General features: G+C 45.8%; 1 protein-coding gene across 38 annotated transcripts in view; it reads right to left on the bottom strand.

Annotated features, from left to right (window-relative positions):
* The window catches only part of TCF7L2 (transcription factor 7 like 2), a 202,379-nt gene that overhangs the window by 123,521 nt on the left and 59,875 nt on the right, over positions 1 to 18,983 (bottom strand). For 15 of the 38 annotated variants that reach the window (XM_045164104.1, XM_044934959.2, XM_044934963.2 and 12 more), the window contains exon 5: positions 730 to 816. The exons of the other annotated variants lie outside the window; for them this stretch is intronic. In XM_045164104.1, coding sequence (XP_045020039.1) covers positions 730 to 816 — 87 coding nt within the window. The remainder of the gene's footprint in view (positions 1 to 729; positions 817 to 18,983) is intronic. 38 annotated transcript variants of the gene reach the window in all.

The following is an 18,983-nucleotide window of genomic DNA, read 5'->3' as shown; positions in this document are numbered from 1 at the left end:
ATCATCCTTCACCTTCAAGAAAGCTGAGTATATATGTGTAGCTGTTCTTTACTAGAAGTTACTCGAGTAAGGTGAGCATGGACTTCCTCATGCAATTCCAAAGCTTGTAAAACAAAAAGTATTTCTCCATTAAGAGATGCACAGACAGGGCACAATGCAATTTCTACATTCACAAAAGGTCAAAGAAATTCTTAAATAACACATGTCTTACTACATAGAGAAAAACAAAGGTATACCCAAATAGGCCCTTCTCTATCCTTCCCTGAGATAGAAAATGAACACATGACATTAGAGCAAGAGCGCTGCTTCTGTCCAAAGTGACACCTCACCTTTCAGAGAACAACCACTTGATCCCGCTCCCCATCGTGCACTTGGGGGAACCTGAAGGGAGGCAGCCTGTCTAGTCACAGAGATATTTAACACATATGTAAGCAACTTGCAGGCATCTGACTTTTGTTGATGATTTTACATCAGTTTCACTTCACAAACAAGCAAAACTTAAAGACACAAAGCTAAGGTTTTTTAGGACGTCCACACTAGCCTTTGTACCTCCAAAGGTCAATTGGTGAAGGCGCCATCTTGGTCTTTCCAGAGGCTAGTTTTATTACTAATTCTACAGAAACTTTTACTTGAGCAACACAGATTAAAGCTTGTCTCATGCACAGACTTCCTGCGAAGCATCATGTGTTTCCTCAGAGAGCCTAGGCTCACTTGAGGGGGCCAACTCACCACAGGTAAGTCAGGACAGAACGTGGCGAGGCTCTGACAGGGACTCGGGGAAGGTGGCCAGGGAATGCCAGGAGAGAAGGCGCATTTCTGAGGAAAGAGACTGAGGTGAGGAAGACTGAACAGAGGAGGTCTTGTCAACTCAGAAGGACTCGGACAGTAAGAAAAACGGACAGCAAAGGGAAGTCCAGAAAGAAAGAAGGGTTTGCTCCACTCCCACGTGGGATGTTAGAGCCAAAACTATCCACAAGCTTTTCCATGGGTTCCTCAAATACATGGCTGTTCCAGCAAATTAAAACCAAATTTGGTGATACCTAAAGCTGGGAGCTACCTGCCAAACTGAGTTGTCATTTACCCAGCCTAGATCTAGACGGAGTTGGAGCAACTTCTGCCACTTCAGGACTTTCACCTAGAAGCCGCCTGTGGTGAGGAAATTTGGTTACTGGTTCTGGTAACTCGCCACAAGACCTTCCGGTGTCTCATCTATAACTGAAGTTGTCAGCTGTGCAGGGAGTGGGTGAGGGGCTGTCGCAAGCACCAAGGAACTTCTAGGATTCTGGGCCCCTAGACAGGAAATGTCAGCAGGCACACCCCGCCCAGTGACCCTTTTAATTAAACCATTTCCAAACATTTGTCCGGAAGCAACATCATCCCAAATTAAGAGCCACTGAAGTAAATGTTTCCATGGTCTCCCTCAGCCCTATAACCTGAGCCAGCGGGCTATGGGAGTCTCTTCTGCCTGGTCTCACCCTTACTTCTTCCCATTCTCCCTTGCCACATAAATATATGGGCCTCATTGGTCAAAACCACTCAATAGAGTCATTTCCTTGAGGCCAACCAAAATGGACATCCGCCAACACTCACCTCTTCATCACATAAAAGCCGGTGAAGAAAAGTGCCAAGCCAAGTCGCCACACACCTCCACCTCCCTCTGCCCTCAGTTGAGAGGGTTGGATTCACAGATGAGTTTTTGGCCATCTGCAAAAACTGATCTGATTGTATCCAAATACCAGCTCCCCAGACTGAGGAAATTTAGGCTTTGTTGGAGGTGACAGGCCAGCCCTAAGGACCCCACCCAAGAATGATCATACCCATAATGCAATATTAATACAGAGACTTATAATTCTTACTTTACATAAAAGCTTCATTGTGTGCCACATCCAATCTCCGCAGGCTACCTGCACCACATATTTTTATGAGCCTACATTTCAGCGCTCCGAGCCTACAATACACATAATTTTCAATTATGTTAGGGCAGCCCAGGATCACTGCCTATATAACATTACTGGTTGGAGGAAATGAGACTCGGCCCTGCTGCCCAGAGAGAGCTAACCAGATCCAGATGGTGGGGAAGACAGCCCGGGTCCTGCAGAGGCTAGCCACTCTGCAGTGACAGCCCCAACCTCTCCATCCCGCTGTAACTCCATCCCACAGAATGGCTGGGTCCCCACGAGGCTGTGCCCATCCCCTGGGCCTTGACTGGCACTCAGGCTGACCAGGTTCCTTTTGGGGAAACTAAGTATTAAGCCAGGAGTTTTTAAAGGAAGTTATTAACCTCCTGCAAAAGTGATGGGTTTCCCAGGTTCCTTCATCTTCTACAATTGGTCCTTATTAATAGGGGAAATAAATAAATAAAGGGAAGAAAAAGGAAATTAGGTACTATTATAGCCTTGAGGAAAATCTTTTCCTTCCTGGAGACATGAAGCAGCAGGAAATTCTATTCTGTTGGGTCCTGAAGGAAGACCTGAAGGGGGAGTCATCTGGGACTGGCGGAAGGGCCTGGATCGCCACGCCATGTTTTCCCAACAGTTCAACTTCGGTTTTATATCCTTTTGGGGAAGGGAAAAAAAAGTTCCCACCATCCCACTATAAAAACAACACTGGGCTCCAGGCTCCCTTCCTTCTGGGCTGTTCAACGTGGAAATTATGAATTGCCTACAAAAACATTAAACTTTTCAACAAACTGCAATCAAACAGGGCTGTGGGAATTCCTGCATTGAAAACTGTTGAAATGGAGTCTACTTGACTTTCATTTTGTAAAAATAAATAAATAAGTAAATAGGGCCATCTTGGCTTAAGCATTTCATCCTTTGTTTAAAAATAATGTTCTGGTCATGGCCCATTAGGGTTTCCCGCCTGCCCCCCGCCATCACATTTTATGACATATGTCAGGGAGCAAGCTTTGGACCTATGGGCAAAGTCTTGAATATATATACACACCACCAATAGCCTGAAAGTAATCAAGGTGGTTTAAAGACTTGCTGAATTATCAGCAAAAAAGAAAAGAAAAAGGTACACAGCTCTAATTTCTCCTCCTCCACCCTCCCCAATAAAAAAGGAAAAGCAAAGGCAAATGGGGAAGGTCTCCAAAATCAAAAGCTACCTCCAGTATCTATGTTCCTGGTGATGAGTAGGTACTCAAGTGGGCCTGATAGGGTCTGCTTCCAAAAAGGCACCCCCATCCCCATGAGCCCAATTCCATGACAAGGATGGCAAGGACAGGCTACTTTCCTCACTCCCTTCCACTGATGGACGGGCACACGGAGATCACCCCTTATTTGTTCAAGGCAAGGTTGGCAAACTTCTTCTGTAAAGGAGTGTGTGTGTGTGTGTGTGTGTGTGTGTGTGCACGCACGCTCTCAGTCATGTCCAGCTCTTTGCGATCCCCTGGACTGTAGCCTGCTAGGCTCTTCTGTCCATGGAATTGCCAGGCAAGAATACTGGAGTGGGTGGCCATTTCCTTCTCCAGGGGATCTTCCTGACCCAGGGATTGAACCTGGGTCTCTTGTGTCTCTGGCATTAGCAGGCGGATTCTTTACCACTGTACCACCTGGGAAGCCCTCTCCTATAAAGAGCATGATGGTAAATATCTTAAACTTTGTAGCTAGACTCTGATGTTGTAACACAAAAGCCACTACAGGCAATAATACATGTATGTGTTGTGACATGGCTGTGTTCCAACAAAGCTTTGTTTACAGATGCCAACATGTGAACGTACTGTGATTTTCCTGGGTCAGGAAATATTATTCTCCTTTTGATCTTTTTCAACCATTTAAAAATAATGAAACTGTTCTCAGCTCACAGGCTGTACAAAAGCAGGTGGCAGACAGGACAGCTTTCTCCCATGGGCTGCAGTTTGCCATCCCTAGCTTAGGGGCTGAGTGTGCAGATACCTGAATCATGTCAGACGGAACACATTCCTTCACTGGGTCTTAAAGGCAGACAGGCACATGCCACCACATAGAGAAAAGCACGTTCAGTGGCTCAAAAGCAACATTGTGGATGAAGCGTCACTGGCAGACTCAAGTTGGAGGGGAAAAAGCTTGGAAAAGCATCTGAGCTCTCTGGCTGTGACTCCCAGTCACAAGGTCCAACCACTAGACCACAGTCTCAACGGGAAGAACCATCCCTCCTTCCAAAATGGAAGTCTGAAAAGGTCTGAGCAATTCTGACTGGAAAAGGTCCACGTGTCCAGATGTTCTCGCCCAGTTCCCAGGAGACCCTGGCGACGCATCACATGTCAGGAGTCACCACATAAGAGCATGGGGCAGAAATCCCACAGGTCGGGGTGCCGTGCCCTGGCAGCTTTGGGATCAACTCTCAAGGTTCAGATGCTCCTCTCCTGCAGATCTTCCATGCATCACAATGCTGGAATTGAGCCCCCACTGTGCCAACCCTGTCTGCCACCAAGAGACGGCATCAGTCCCTGGCTTGGGCAAAATGCAGGATTCAGCGTGGGAAAGGGGCACCGTGAACCTGGACAGATTGTTCAATGGAGATGAAGCCAGTCTCTTTTCGGAAAACAGTCCTTCCCAGAGAAGGACTATCATCCAGAAAAGGGCTTGATTTTTACATTTTGAAGTCCTTGCTCCCCTCTCCTGGACTGATATGCATTCTTTACCTAAATACAAAAACCAACCACAACAAAACAGCCTCTTCAATCCAAGCCTTTTCTCAGTAGGGGTGCTTTTTCCTAGGAAAATCCATTTTACAAGAATTCAAATTAATTGGAAACCATCCTCATGGCAAATTTGGACTGCAAGGTCTTCCTTACTCACTCGTGCCAGAAAGCTGTACATGTTGTGTTTCTTATAAAATGGAAAGTCAATACTCTGCCTAAACACCCCACGCTGAGAGCACTGCCAGCCACAGCCTGTGACATGCAACTTCACTCAACCCTCCTCCCCTGTAAGGCAACCTGCTCCCACCTACCCCCTGCAGGCTCATCAGGGACCAGGCCAACTCTACGACAAAACTTTGCTCTAGAAGGGAAAAAACAATGATTATGTTCTCATCAATGAGCTTTACAAAAGAAAGGCTGGTGGCTCAGATGGTAAAGAGTCTGCCTGCAATGCAGGAGACCAGGCTTCAGTCCCTGGGTCAGGAAGATCCCCCGGAGAAGGAAATGGCAACCCACTCCAGTATTCTTGCCTGGAGAATTCCATGGACAGAGGAGCCTGGCAGGCTACAGTCCATGGGGTCGCAAAGAGTTGGACACAATTGAACAACTAACACAACACACCAGAAGCCACACGTCGTAAGAGGGAAACAGGAAAACAGTGAGACCATAGAAAGTCAAATATTAATGCTGATGGCACAGACACACTTCTCCAGGAGCTCGTATTGTGAGGATCACCCCAACACACATCCACAAAATTAGGTCTGTTAAGGAACAGGCTCGGCTGTCACTCCCTAAACCTATTTCATTTCTCAAAACTGGAAGATGGAAAATCCAGCCATCTCTCAATAAGCAATTTTGCCCTGGGGATCATGAAAACCCAATTTATCCAGCATGGTTAACATATATGAATCTGTGATTAATTTCATACTCTAGCCTACCCTTATATTGGTACCAACAGGTTTCCAAAAGTCAACAGTGATCATATATACCTAACAGTGGGAACGATGTGAGACTATTTCAGAAGGCTTCAAATCCTGCAGGATCCTTGACAGCTACCATTATAAAATTGGTCTACTTAATAACGCAGATGCAGAGGGTATAGGAGATTAGGCTGTTCTGTCCTAGTTCGTTAAAACAATGTCTAAGAATTTCTTCGTTTGAAAATCCACAGAGAACCTAAGATAGAGGTTCTATTGGGGAACACATGTATACCTGTGGCAGATTCATTTTGATATTTGGCAAAACTAATACAATTATGTAAAGTTTAAAAATAAAATAAAATTAAAAAAAATAAAATAAAGAGGCATTATTTGCCTATGAAGCGTAAAAGCACAGAAGAAAATTCAGGAACACGTGATTTCTACTGGTTGGGAATTAACATAAGTGAGTATATACAATAGTTAGCTAGGAAAAGAAAACCAAAGATCTCAGAAGGCTGGGTATATTCTGAATTTGGAAAAGGAAAAAAGCTAAAAAAAAGTTCAATAAGAAGATTGACTTTCTTTTTTCTTTTTTTCTCCCCCTACCTTTCTCAATGACACGGACATAAAGGAACTTTGAAATGTTTCCCTTAAAGTCACAACCCCATTTCTCAACATAAAAACAATATGGGGGAAAGGGCCAGGGGGCAGGGAGGAAAAGAGTGATCAAGGCATTTGGGCAAAACAATTTAATAGCTCCAGCTCTATGGGCTGGTTGTTATATTTTCTTTATTTGAAGTATAGTTGATTCACAAAGTTGCATTAGTTTCTGGTATACAGCAAAGGGATTCAGTTATATATGTGTGTGTATGTGTGTGTGTGTGTGTGTGTGTGTGTGTATTCTTTTTCAGTTATATATGTGTGTGTGTGTGTATATATATACTTTCTCAGATTCTTTCCCATTATAGTTTTTTGTTAAGATATTGAATATAGTTCCCTGTGCTATATAGTAAATCCTTATTGCTTATCTATTTTATATATAGTGGTGTATATTTGCACATCCAAAACTCCTAATGTATCCCTTTCCCCCATTCCCTGTTGGTAACTATAAATTTGTTTTCTGTCTGTGAGTCTATTTCTGTTTCATAAATAGGTTCATTTGTATCATTTTTCTAGATTCCATAAAAAAGTGATATCATATGATATCTGTCTTTCTCTGACTCACTTCACTTAGTATGATAATCCCTAGGCAGATAAGATTCTTTAAATAAAATCCTTACTGTTAAACGCTTTGCTCCTAATCATAATAACTAAAGGGTCCATATTAATAGCATGGCTTCACATTCAGAGAGTATTCAGAGTTCATAACCATACTCGTAACAATCCTTCGAAATAAATGATCAGGAAGTTACAACCAACATTTGACAAGGAGGGCACAAGGGCCCGCAGAGCAGCCCCGGCCTGCCCAAGGTGCCTAGGTCAACTGGTAGCCTTGCAATGCACAGGGTTCCAGGTCACCAAGATGTTTCAACCACATCCCGACCTATCTTTCAACTCCCCTCTACCTTCCTTGGGTTTCTTATCACCTGTGAGGCATCCTCACCTAAACTCTAACCAGGGATCAGCGTCCCAAAGGGTACAGCTAAGGGAACATCTCAAGGTGTCCCCAAAGAGATAAATGAACCTCCGCCATTTACCATCTTTCTTCTCCCCCATAGGTCGCTGAGCAAACATTCAACTATATTCCTCCAAGGGCACCAAAAAATTATTTCTACAAGAGTTCCTGAGGCCACAGATAGTAATGGAGAAACAAAGCTAAACAAGCAAATAAATAAAAGAAACAAAATCCAGTAACCAAAACTTGGGATTGCCTGCTTTGAACCTCTCCAACTATTCAGCTTAGGACCCTAAGATATTTTTGCACTTAGCAACAGTGATTTTGCAGAGAGGTTATGGGCTAACGGCTCATGGAAGTACAAGTAGCTCATGGAAGCACAAGGCTGTCACCAGGACCTTCTTCTCAAACCCAGATGGGCCCCTGGGGCAGGGGCAAGGCCTCCCTTCCACTTTCCAGAAAAGTCAATCTGAAAATTATGACTGTGTGCTCCTAGGAGTCACACGTTGGGATAAAGAGTCTGGAAACCTACTTTCCTGACCCAGCTCTGCCGCTAGTTGGGCCATCATTCCAATTTCACTTCTTCACTTGGCAACCTGTTCCCCACTCTGGGCCTAAGTCTACAGCAGGAAATTGAGGAACATGACCCCCAAAATCCCTTCTGTGGATTCCTACAGCATTCACAAAGCACATGCTCAGTGTACAGTGTGGACTACATATTCTAAGGCCTACAAAAGCTGTCCAAGACCCAGCCAATGAAACAAGAAGCTAATGAGCAGCACAAGGATGAACACAAGAAAGGTAAGTAGGAACATCATGAAAAAAGATTTAGTTCTTGATGGTGACGTGATCCCTGGTTCATATACCATGCTGGTTTGTTTAGAAACTTTTCTCCTGACCCATTCCAGACCTGCTTAATCAAACCATCTGGGAGGGGACCCAGGAGTCTGTATTTTCATTTTCCCAGCTTGCCAAGTGACTCTGGTCATCAGTCATTAGCATAAATTACCAGTTCTGTACAGTGTCGATAAAGAGCTCGTAAGCATATGCAGATTCCACCTTCCCTTCCAAAGACTCTTGTAAACATCTAAAGTGATTGTCAGTACATCCTTTTGAAGCAGTCAAAGCAGATAATCTCCAAATCCGTTTTAAAAGAAAGTGAGGTAGAGAGAAATTAAGTGACTTCATCATGCACGTACTAGGGATTCTGAACCAGAATGTAATGTTTGGGTATTTTCAGGCCAGAACTCAAAATGAGACTTGAGTAGAATGGGCAATGGGTGACCCAGGGGAGGGCATAGTGGGGGAAAAGGGTACAGCTCCCACTTCTACACAGAGACCAGCGGGAAACCAGCCTCAGAGAGACAGGGCATCCCTCTGTTAGGACCAAAAGTCCCCACCAAAACCGTCTATGTTACAGTCTCCAACCAGCTTCAAGACTGAGTTCCCCACAAAAAAAGCTATGGGTTCCAAGAAATGTCAGCCCTGCTATAAGCACTCAAGTCTCTGAGCCGTGGGTCAGAGGACATGAAGCCACTGGAAAAACATGAGAGGAGAAGCCCTGGTCCTCAGACTCCAGGTCGCCCGGTCTTCAGCATCAAGACAGGCAGCTCATTCCCCACAGCCTCCAGATGGTGGCTGACGAACGACAAAGGCTCGCGTGTCCATGGAGGGACCTCACACCGAGAGAAAAACTAGAGACGACATACCTTTAGACAGAGAAATGTTTACAGTCTTCTCAATTGCAAGCCACCACATTTTTATTACTGTTTCTTATAAAAAGGCCAAGTAGTCCTGTTGACTGGAATGTCCTAGTTACCGCCTGCTCCCTTACAAGCACGAGGTGGATGCAGGCACAAGACCAGGAAAGTAAGTCGGAAGTCCCATACTTGGACCCAGAGCAGATAAGGATCCAAGCATGGGCATCAAGAGAACTCAGAATATGGAGCACGTTGAGCTAAAAGGCTGCCCCAAGCCTCAGCTGATGGATGGACAAGTAAAACGTGGTATATCCATACAGTGGAATACTACTTGGCAACAAACAGGAATAAATACTGACTCATGCTACAACATGGATGACCCTTGAAAACATGCTAACTTAAAGAAGGCAGACAAACAATGTCACATATGGTATGATTCCTTCTATATGAACTATCTACAACAGGCAAATTCATAGGGACAGAGAGTAAGTTAGTGACTGTCGGGCAGTACAGGTATACAGGACAAGGGGGTGACTGCTAGTGGGTATAGAGTTTCTTTTCGGGGCGATGAGAATATTCTGGAAATAGACAGTGATGACATTGGCACAGTCCTGTGAATATACTAAAACCCACTCAACTGTATACTTTAAATGGGTAAATTTTACGGTATATGAATTAGATCTCAATTTTTCTAATTACAAAAAAAAAAAAAAAAGTACCAAGTCACTTGACAGTTTCACATTCATTTCAGAGACCAGCAGGGCAGGAGAGAACAGACACATTTACACACACTCCACCCATAATGCCTAAGAATGAACCGAAAAACAGGTGAACCTATTCTTTAAAAAAACAAAAATCGTATCTTCCAAAGTTCTGTGGGACTCACAATTTCCAAATGTGATTTTGGTTGGTGTCAAACCCTGGAGGAGGGACTGTTACAACGGCAGGTGAACAAGGCTCCATGGGCGCTGCGTCACCCTGAGTTAGACACCCTGGATTAGAACAGTCTGGGAGAGAAGAACAGTACTGTGTGCTGTTTCAAGGCTTGTGCCTAAAATCAAACAGAGGAGAGCAGTTGAGTCAACAGAACCACAGGGAGTTCAGAGACCTGAATCCTGCCGTCCATCCTCCGCTAGCCCCGATGAGGCAGGTCACTGAGGCTCCACACCTCAGTTTCTTCATCTAAAAAAATGGGCATGGAATTGCTGGCCTAAAACCTCCTAACAGACCTCCTCACCGGCTTTCTTCCTCATCAGCTTTCAGAACTCAAAGGGTAAATGGTGTAAATCAAGTAAAAGAGTTAACATAAAATTCAAGAGAGTTAAGATTCGTTATTTTTCCCCCTACCTGCACCAAGGATTTAAAAGTCATTAGTTACAGGTCTACCATGGAAACTGTTAAGAGACAGAGCCATCAGATGACCCTTGAGAGGTAGGAAGCCAGAGAAAAACAGGGTCTTGGTGACCTGGAAGGGTTATTTTAAATGCATGCATGATCAGATCACAGCAGATATTAAAATGAAGAACGCTGAAAAATTCCTTCCTTTCTCCCTGGCCGAGAGCTCTCAAGACTTGGGTTTTTCTGATTAGGGCCTTCTCCCTATAATTCCACAATTCTTGACGACAAGAACATCGAAAGTCCTGGCAACCAATAAGCAACCAATTAAGGCGCTTTAGTCAAGTTCATGTAGGAACCAAATGCAAGACAGACCTCCGCTCCCATCTTCAAACTCCACCTGAAACCCTGAAGCAGCCTGCGTTTCCTTTTTATTTTTTCTCCCCCTCTTGTCACATTTGAAAGAGGTCGGTGGCTCCAGCAAGGTCTCCCTGTCCGAATTTTTATTGTCCGATTCTAGCTGTGACAAGCATGTGGAGATGCTTCGTAACGCGACACTCAGGAAGCCGAAAGGTCAAGCAACGGCGCTGGTTCCTTTTGCCGGGGGAGGAACGAACCCCCAAGCCAGGGGGGAAGATTTAGTGAGGCTGACCTTCTGGAGGCCCCCCGACCCCCCTGCACACAAGTCTTGCTGCCTCAGCCAGAAGCGGCCTGCCACTCAAGTATCATCTTGCTGTAACAAATTACTCCTAACCCAGGATTACGGCTCTTTCCAGATCCCTCCTAGAGAGCAAGGAAATAAACATTCTCTCCCAGGACTCAGCCCCAGTTGTTTCTCCTGTTGGTAATCCCCGTCTCTATTTGCTGCTCCTACAAGCCAGCGTCTGGGAGGTCTGCAAGACCATTCCGGCCCACTCTCCTTTCAGACACCGGCTGAATGTCTCAATTGTCCATTAGGCGCGGTGAAAGATGAAGGCAGGCTTTCTGTCCGGAGAAGCCTCACACAATAGTTCTCTTTGCCCACACACTTCTCGTCCGCCGGCAGACTCCACTGGCCGGAGCCCAGTCACTCAGGGAAGTCCACACCCCACATTCCTCACAGGGACGAGTGAGGACAGGTCGCCATCATGCCACTCGGCTCAGCTCTGCAGCATCGCGGAGAAAGACGCGGGGCTACTCCCGCCTGCGGGGACAGCATACCACTGGGGGGGTGGGTAGGTTCAATATGGGGGGTGGGGGAAGAAAGATCTAGAAGGAAGAGGCAGGAGAGTAGGCTTCAGGCAGGAGAAACTATCTCCGATCCCAGCCCGTGGCTTCCTCTAATAAGCCACCAGGAGGTATTTTGAGGGCAACCACCTCATTCGGGGAAGGAAATACAGTTGTCCGCTTCCAGAGGCTCCCGTGGGACACCAGGACAGTCCAGTCACTCGGGACACGGCGGGCTGTTGTGTGTTTTTAATTGTATACAAAGACCAGAACATGCCAAGAGGCAGAGCGAGCAGAACAATGGATGTTATAATCAAAGTGGGTGATTGGAAGAGACAGGATCTCGGGGTTGTTTGACAGGGACTTTCTCCCTGGAGAGACACAAGGATTGACACACTCTGAGCTGGGAGAGAAACTTTCCAGAATAACTCAAAGGCACTGAAGGGACAGACATACCTCTATCAAAACTTCAGAAAACAACAGAGAAAGATAAGCACCATATGATACCATTTCTATGTGGAATATTAAAAAAAAAATGACACAAATGTACTTATCCACCGAACAGAAACAGACTTTGAAAACTAACTTAATGGTTACCAAAGGAGAAAGGCAGGAGGAGAGATCAATTAGGAGTTTGGGATTAACATATACACACTGCTGTATATAAAAATAGAGCATCAAGGACCCACTGTATATAGCACAGGGAACTCTACTCAGTATTCCGTAATAATCTACATGGGAAAAGAATCTGAAAAAGAATGGATATGTACACCTGTAACCCAATCACTCTGCCATACACCTGAAATTAACACAACACTGTAAATCAATGATAAGATTAAAAACTAAATTTTAAAAAGAATCCAGACAACAAAACAAACTCTTGTTCCAAAAAAAAAAAAGGAACACAAGGCAAAGAAATGGAGTTGTGTTGCCACAAGGCACTCTGAGTTGAGCGCCACCTTCACCCTCCCATGTGTAAGCCCAAGCCGACCACCTCCCCTTGCTCAACAGGGCCACTGTGCGTCTCTAAACCAACTTGTTCTTTGCTTTTGTGGTTTTAGGCTTTAAAAGAACTTGGCTGGGGAAGGAGCAGTAACGATCTAAGCTAACCACTTAGCTCATTAGTATGTCATCTGGACAGGCAAAATCAATTCCAACAGCATCAAGTTTGGTTATTCCCTCCCCCAAAGGTCTGCACTATTAATAGCAAGCAAGTTTCCCAGGCTTCAGTTTATTTGTAATCCCAACCAGCCCTGACCACAGAACCTGGCCATCTCCACTTTGAGAGCTCCCAGAAATCTGGGAGAAGAAACTTCAGGTCTCAGTCTTTGACAGCAGCGCAAAGATGTGGGAGGCAGCTGAACTTAAGAAATTTCAGGTCCAAGAGGGCTTCATCTCTGAAAAAGGGCCGGGTAGTCAAGGCAAGGTACTAAGTACTGTCTCTCTACCCATCTGACAGCGTCTGTGTGCTCTCTTCTAGCCTGAGCTGACCCTAGGGACAGAGGTCACCCCTCCTTCTCCCCATTGTGGAGTCAGCTGACAGAAGCTTCTAGAAGAAGCAGTTTGGTTCAAAACAAACCTAAAACCTCACTAACTCAGATCAACAGAGAGCTGGAATGCCTGGTTTCAAATCCAGGATCTGGAGCTTAGTACTTTTAGGATCTTGGACAAATGGCTTCACCTCTCTCAGCTTCCCGACCCCCGCCTGCAAAGTGAGGACAATGACAGGGGAACAGCAAGATGCCTCCCTCTTAGGCTGGGTATGAGTGGTCATGCACCCCTGTAAACTACACCTTCCTGATGTGCGTGATAGGAGGCCAGTGGGGTTTGAGTTCATGGAGCGAGCAATCTCACTGCAGGGAGTAAAAGAGACGCATGAGTTTTGTGCAATAAACGCAGGGAGTCAACAGAGAGGCTGGTTGCGTTGGGAGCCTGACAAACGGACCAGCTGATAACGACACGCCATTACTGTCCACACGCAAACGGGAAAGTAAGAAACTGTTGATTCGAGTATTTAAAATATATCCCTCTTCCTGCCTTTATGTATCCTGGCAAAGGGCTTTGCCTTGAGAATTCCACTGCGCTGTCTCAATTACCCAACGCCCAAACGAGGGGAAGCCAAGTTCACGAGGCCCCGCTGAGTGCCTCCTCAGGTACAGGTGACTGTCCAGTCATCCACCTGAAAGGCCTACGGGAGTCCACCCAACTCGCTCTGCAGACACCAGGGTCACTAAGTGAATCACACGACTGAAGAGGAAAACACGACTCCAGCAAATTCTCTTGAGTGGCAATCCACACCATGGCTTTAATGTCAAAGGACCCCAGAAGCCTTGTTCTTGCCTCCACTAAGTCTCCTTGCTCCCTTTCCTCTGGACCATTGAGCCCTCACTGGGTTCATCGAATCTACTACTGTGAGGACTTAGAGCCGCAAAACAGGGTTCATGGGGGCTGTGTGCACTCAGAGCAAGTTTCTAGATCACATCCAGAAGCAGCTCAGACCTGGGTTCAAACCCCAGCGGTGTAACTCCGTTCAACTCACCAGAGTATGCATAGAGTGCCCAATATGGGCCAAGTGCTTACACTCAAAGAAAATTTGAGTTCTTTAAAAAAAGATATCAAAGCAAACCATCTAAGTAGGGTGAGCTTGGGCAAATCATTTCACTACTCTGAGCATTAGTTTTCTCATCTGTAAAATGGGAATATATACAAAAGCCATCTCCCAAGTTCCCAGGAGGATCAAATGCTTGGCACAGTGCCTGGCGTGCTTAGTAAATGCTATAATATCATTAGCAAGCAATAATATTGCTATTAACATGATCAGTATCAACAGAATAAAACCCCTGGAGCTATTGCACAATTTCAAACCATCCAAAAAAGTAAATCCTCAGATACTATCTTAAGCTTAAAGGGAAATGAACACTCAGCTCAAAGTAAAGCAAACTGACCGAAAACACCCCTAGTTAACCAGCCTCACCTCTCCAGATTATTCCCACACCCATCCTTCAATTCATTCACTCCCAGCCTTCTGGTCAAGTGGAATTTTCCTGTTACCGCGTTTGGTCTTCTGCATGTCTGGTCTCCAACCGGGTATACCAAAGCTCAGCTGCAGGCCTGATGTTCTAAGCCACTGCATCTCTTCCCTCTAACTGACCCTCAGACTTAAACAGAGTTCTTAAATGTCTGCAACCTCAGCAGAATTCTGATTCTTCCCTTTCATGCTCTGCAAACAGCAGACACATAAGGCACAAGCTGGCCCACAGAACAGGGGGCTGCCATGCACTAGGTCAGACCCAGCAGCTGCTGCTCCAGGGCTACCAAGAAACCACACGAAATCATCACCCAAAAGAGGTTTTACAATGTGGGTATGAAAGAAAAATGACTAAGGCAAAAAACAAATCTCGAAAAAAAACCAAAAACCTACTGCTTTTCTCCCAGGCCATGTCTTGATTTTTTTTTTCCTCCTCTATCTTTCTTTGGAGATGTCAATAAGATTTACAACCTTATCCGTTAAAAATATTGCCTAAAGAAGGGGTACACCGTGGGGAAAGGGAAATCTGAAGACCTCCCTGGTGCCTCTGGCTCACCACAGTTGGGCAGAAAAACAAGAACCAGCCACGGGCACCCTGGTTCAGTCCAAAGACCCGAGTGGATTTCCTCCTGAGCTGACCATGTACTTTGAGAATGGTCAGAGCAAAAGTCCAGGCTGTAAACGAGCCGAGTGAGATACGAAGATGTCCAGAACAAACACATGAGGAATTAAGTTTTAGGTGTGGTTTATAAACAGTGGGAAGTGGAACCAATTCTGGTGCAGGAATCCCAGTAGTAATAAGTGTTCAGTTGTGCTCAACTCTTTGCAGTCCCATGGACTGTAGCCTGCCAGGCTCCTTTGTCCATGGGATTATCCAGAAAGAATACGAGTGGGTTGCCATTTCCTACTTGAGGGGATCTTCCCACCCAGGGATTGAACCCACGTCTTTTGCATCTATTGCGTCTATTGCATTGGGAGGTGGATTCTTAACACTAGTGCCACCCGTGAAGCCCAAGGGAATCCCAGACCACCACTCAGACCCTCAGAGACTTTGGGCAGGACACCTAACCTCTCTGAGCTCCAGTTTTCTCGTCTATAAAATGGGAGGTACAACAGCTCTTTTGATCAGAGATGCTGTCAAATCAGGACTTCATGTGGTGGCACCCAGGAGATGATTAAGTGCCCGAGAAACAAATGCCAGCTCCATGACCATGACTGTTACTATGAAGTTGACGTTCGTCACATTTGGGGATTTTGGTGATACTTCAGGCATGCCTTTTTCACTCTTGTCACCCAACACTACAGTTCATCATCAGAAATTCACTCTCCAAGAGGTAGAAATAAACAGGGAAGATGTGTGATACGAAAAATGAAAAGAAAGCAGTAAGTCAGGAGAAATCATCTCCCGTTTGTGTTCTTACTACAGGAAATGCCCTCCGTCAAGTCCTTTACCCAGTTTTCCAGATAAGTTTTCAGGAAACCAAGCTGGGAGAGCCCAGGCAACCAGCCCAAGGTCACAGGATTTGGAAGTGAGGGTCAGGAGCGCAGGAAACACGTGTGTGTCTCTCTATGCCCCTGTGCCAAGCGCGCACGGTCTCTTTAAGCCTCATTTAACATTCGACAAATATTTATTGATGCCGGAGCTGGGCATTACGTTGGGTGCCAGAGACAGAAGAGAAAGATCCACAGGGCCTGAGAGTCAAGTGACATGGGTGTAAAATCCTAGGTCTTACCCAACCTGCTGTGTGAAGGTGAGTAGAGATTTCAGCTCTCCTGTTCCCCAGTTACCACGAAATAATTTCCCTCATCCACCTCCCTCATGGGGTGAATGTCAAGATTCCCCTAAATCAGGATCTAGCTGCCTGGCAGTTTCTAGCTGAGCTTCCGGATTCCATCAAGATTGGTTCCCTGGGATGAGTGCATGGATGCTCAATAGGGAGGGGATGTATGCATACTTATAGCTGATTCACTGTTGTACAGCAGAAACCAACCCAACCTTGTAAAGCAATTATCCTCTAATTAAAAATAAATTTTAAAATAAAATAAAAAGTTAGCTCCCTTCCTTCTTTCCCCACAGTCCCCTCCCGTCTCCCCAGACAAGCCCTGGTTAATATATACTATAAAATAAAGATAATAGTAAGGTATCTGAAAAGCACTTAGACTGTAAAATATCATATCAAATGTTATAAAAGCAATATTGGTATTAGAGGAGTGGACCAGCCCGACATCCATTGGCCTCACTGCCACTGGGAGCTTGCTATTTGCAGAGTTGCGGCAAAGCACCTTCCCAACAGGTGAAGCCAAGCCAGTCCTTCAGCCCTCCTCCAGGAGGGAGAGGGAGGAGGGAGAGGGAGGAGGGAGAGGGAGGGGGGAGGGAGGGGGGAGAGGGAGGAGAGGGAGGAGGGAGAGGGACAAGCAGAGGGCAAAAAGGAGCTGAGCTGTACAGGATGCTTGCATTTCCAGGCAGGAAAGAGAAGCACAAAGCACTAGTACCAGACTGGATCCACACGCAGCGAGGGGGAGGAAAAGTAGGGGGTGTCTGCATGCTTCTTTTCAGCTGGCTCGCCATCTGCCTGGCAGCCACTCCATCTATCTCCCCAGCCCTGTATCAATCAAAAGAGCGGTCCAGGCCCCTACAGTAGGCCAGGCACATTCTGGGTGACAGGGACCCTCAGGTGACTTGGTATGGTGGCATGGCTGCCCTCCAAACTCATTATCTTCAGACCCCAAAGAATCATTAGTTACAAGAACACAATACACATACTAACTTCTAAAAGGCTCAACCCGAGGGCCACAGCACTTCCCAGTATTTTAAGAGGCATCCATCCACTCACTACCTATTACTGCTGCTTTTAGAGAAGGGCAAAGGTGACATCTCCGCCTGTCGCTGGCTCAAAGGTCACAACAAAGACGCCAACAGAGTGCTTCTGGGTTGTCAAGTCTTTAACATAATGTCAACCTGCCTCGCCCAACGCCAGCCACAGTGAGACCATCAAATACGGCAGGGGTTTACTTTTCCTTAAGGGGCAGGTGTCAAGCCCGGCTGAAATCCACATTAAAAAAAAAAAAAAAATGTTGGCTGCCCATGTGATCACGTGCATCCCTGAAAAATCAATATAGCCAAAACACTCGTCTATTTACCACTTTGAAAAAGCAAAAACAACCACCTTTAGTAATGCTTTTGCTCTAAGTAGTGGGATTATGGACCATTCTTTCTGGTTGCTTTATATTTTCTAACACATCATTTTACTCCTAAAGAAAAATGTTAAAGAAAACCTGTTTTCCAGTAAACTAGCAGATAACTACAACTTACGCAGGACATAAAAGGTCAAAGGGGCCACCATGTCCAGTGACATTCGAACTGGTTATGTTTGCTGGGGTCGTCACTGTATCGCTTCCCCATAAGAAAGCAATAAAACGGGCCCCTAAAACCACCAGGGAGCCCGTCCGATAATCCGGAGACACAGTCTGGCATAGCTTCCCCTGGAGCCTCCTGAGGACTTCTTCACAGGGAGAACCCCATTTTGGGTTTCACGTGCTCTGTCCCACTGGCCCCAGAAACCCACTCTCACTCCCGTGTCACGTCTAGACGTGGCTCAGACTGCCACCAGCACACCCACAATAACTGTACTCTGCTTCCTGGTTCTCATGGCTGCCTCCCAAGGTCACGTCCTGCTCACCTCTCTCCAGCTCCTAGCACTGCAGCTGGCGGGTGTGAGGCGCTCAGCAAGTGAAAGAAACAAGACACTTGGCTGTCCACCCCAGCAAGGCTTTCACAAAGGACTCGGGGTAAAGCCTGCGGGGCTGGCTGAGTGCTTTGCACCCATTCTCAATACCGACTCATCGAGGACCTCATCCCAGCCTAAAGGACATTTGCAACACCTAAAGCACAGATAGAATGCAGCAGAGAACAGCAGGGCCACATACCCAGAGAGGGAATTTAATCTTCTCCCACATCTTCAGGGAGGCTAATCTTTAATTGAGCACCTGCCACATGCCAGACACTGGTCAAACCCTTGCCATAGGTCATGGAATCTTCACCATCATGATGTAAATGTACTTGTTTCCTCGGCAGTGATGGGAGATGAACTGGGAGACACGAATCCAATTTCTCAAGGCCTCTAAGAGACACCAGCAGTTCCTCCATCACCCAGCACTGGACCTGCTCCATAATTATGTGTTGATGGCCCCAATGCCATCTGACTCAGCTCCCTCCAGCCCTCTTCAATATGCCACGCAAAAGCCTGGTTTGCAAAGAAGATGTATTTTTAACCTGTAAAGGTTTCCACTGAACCTCTCTGAACCTCAGCTGTAAAATGAATATAACATACTGAGCTTGTAAAGCTGCTATGAGAAGTAAATGAGACACAATTAATAGACCCCAGCAAGGAATTTAATACAAATTTGTTTCCTCTGTCTTTTTTCTGAGAAATAAGGTGATCAGGAAAGCTATGTCTGGCTCCTCCAATAATCAAACTCTTCCTTAGGAAATCCTGTAGGGTGCATGCCCTCCAAGCAGGAGGGCATTGTGTGAAAGTGAGAAAAGTCCCCA

The sequence above is a fragment of the Bubalus bubalis genome, chromosome 23, assembly GCF_019923935.1.
Source record: "Bubalus bubalis isolate 160015118507 breed Murrah chromosome 23, NDDB_SH_1, whole genome shotgun sequence".
NCBI lineage: Eukaryota > Metazoa > Chordata > Mammalia > Artiodactyla > Bovidae > Bubalus > Bubalus bubalis.
Note: the sequence above shows the minus strand (reverse complement) of the source record. Positions and strands in the feature narration are given on the sequence as shown.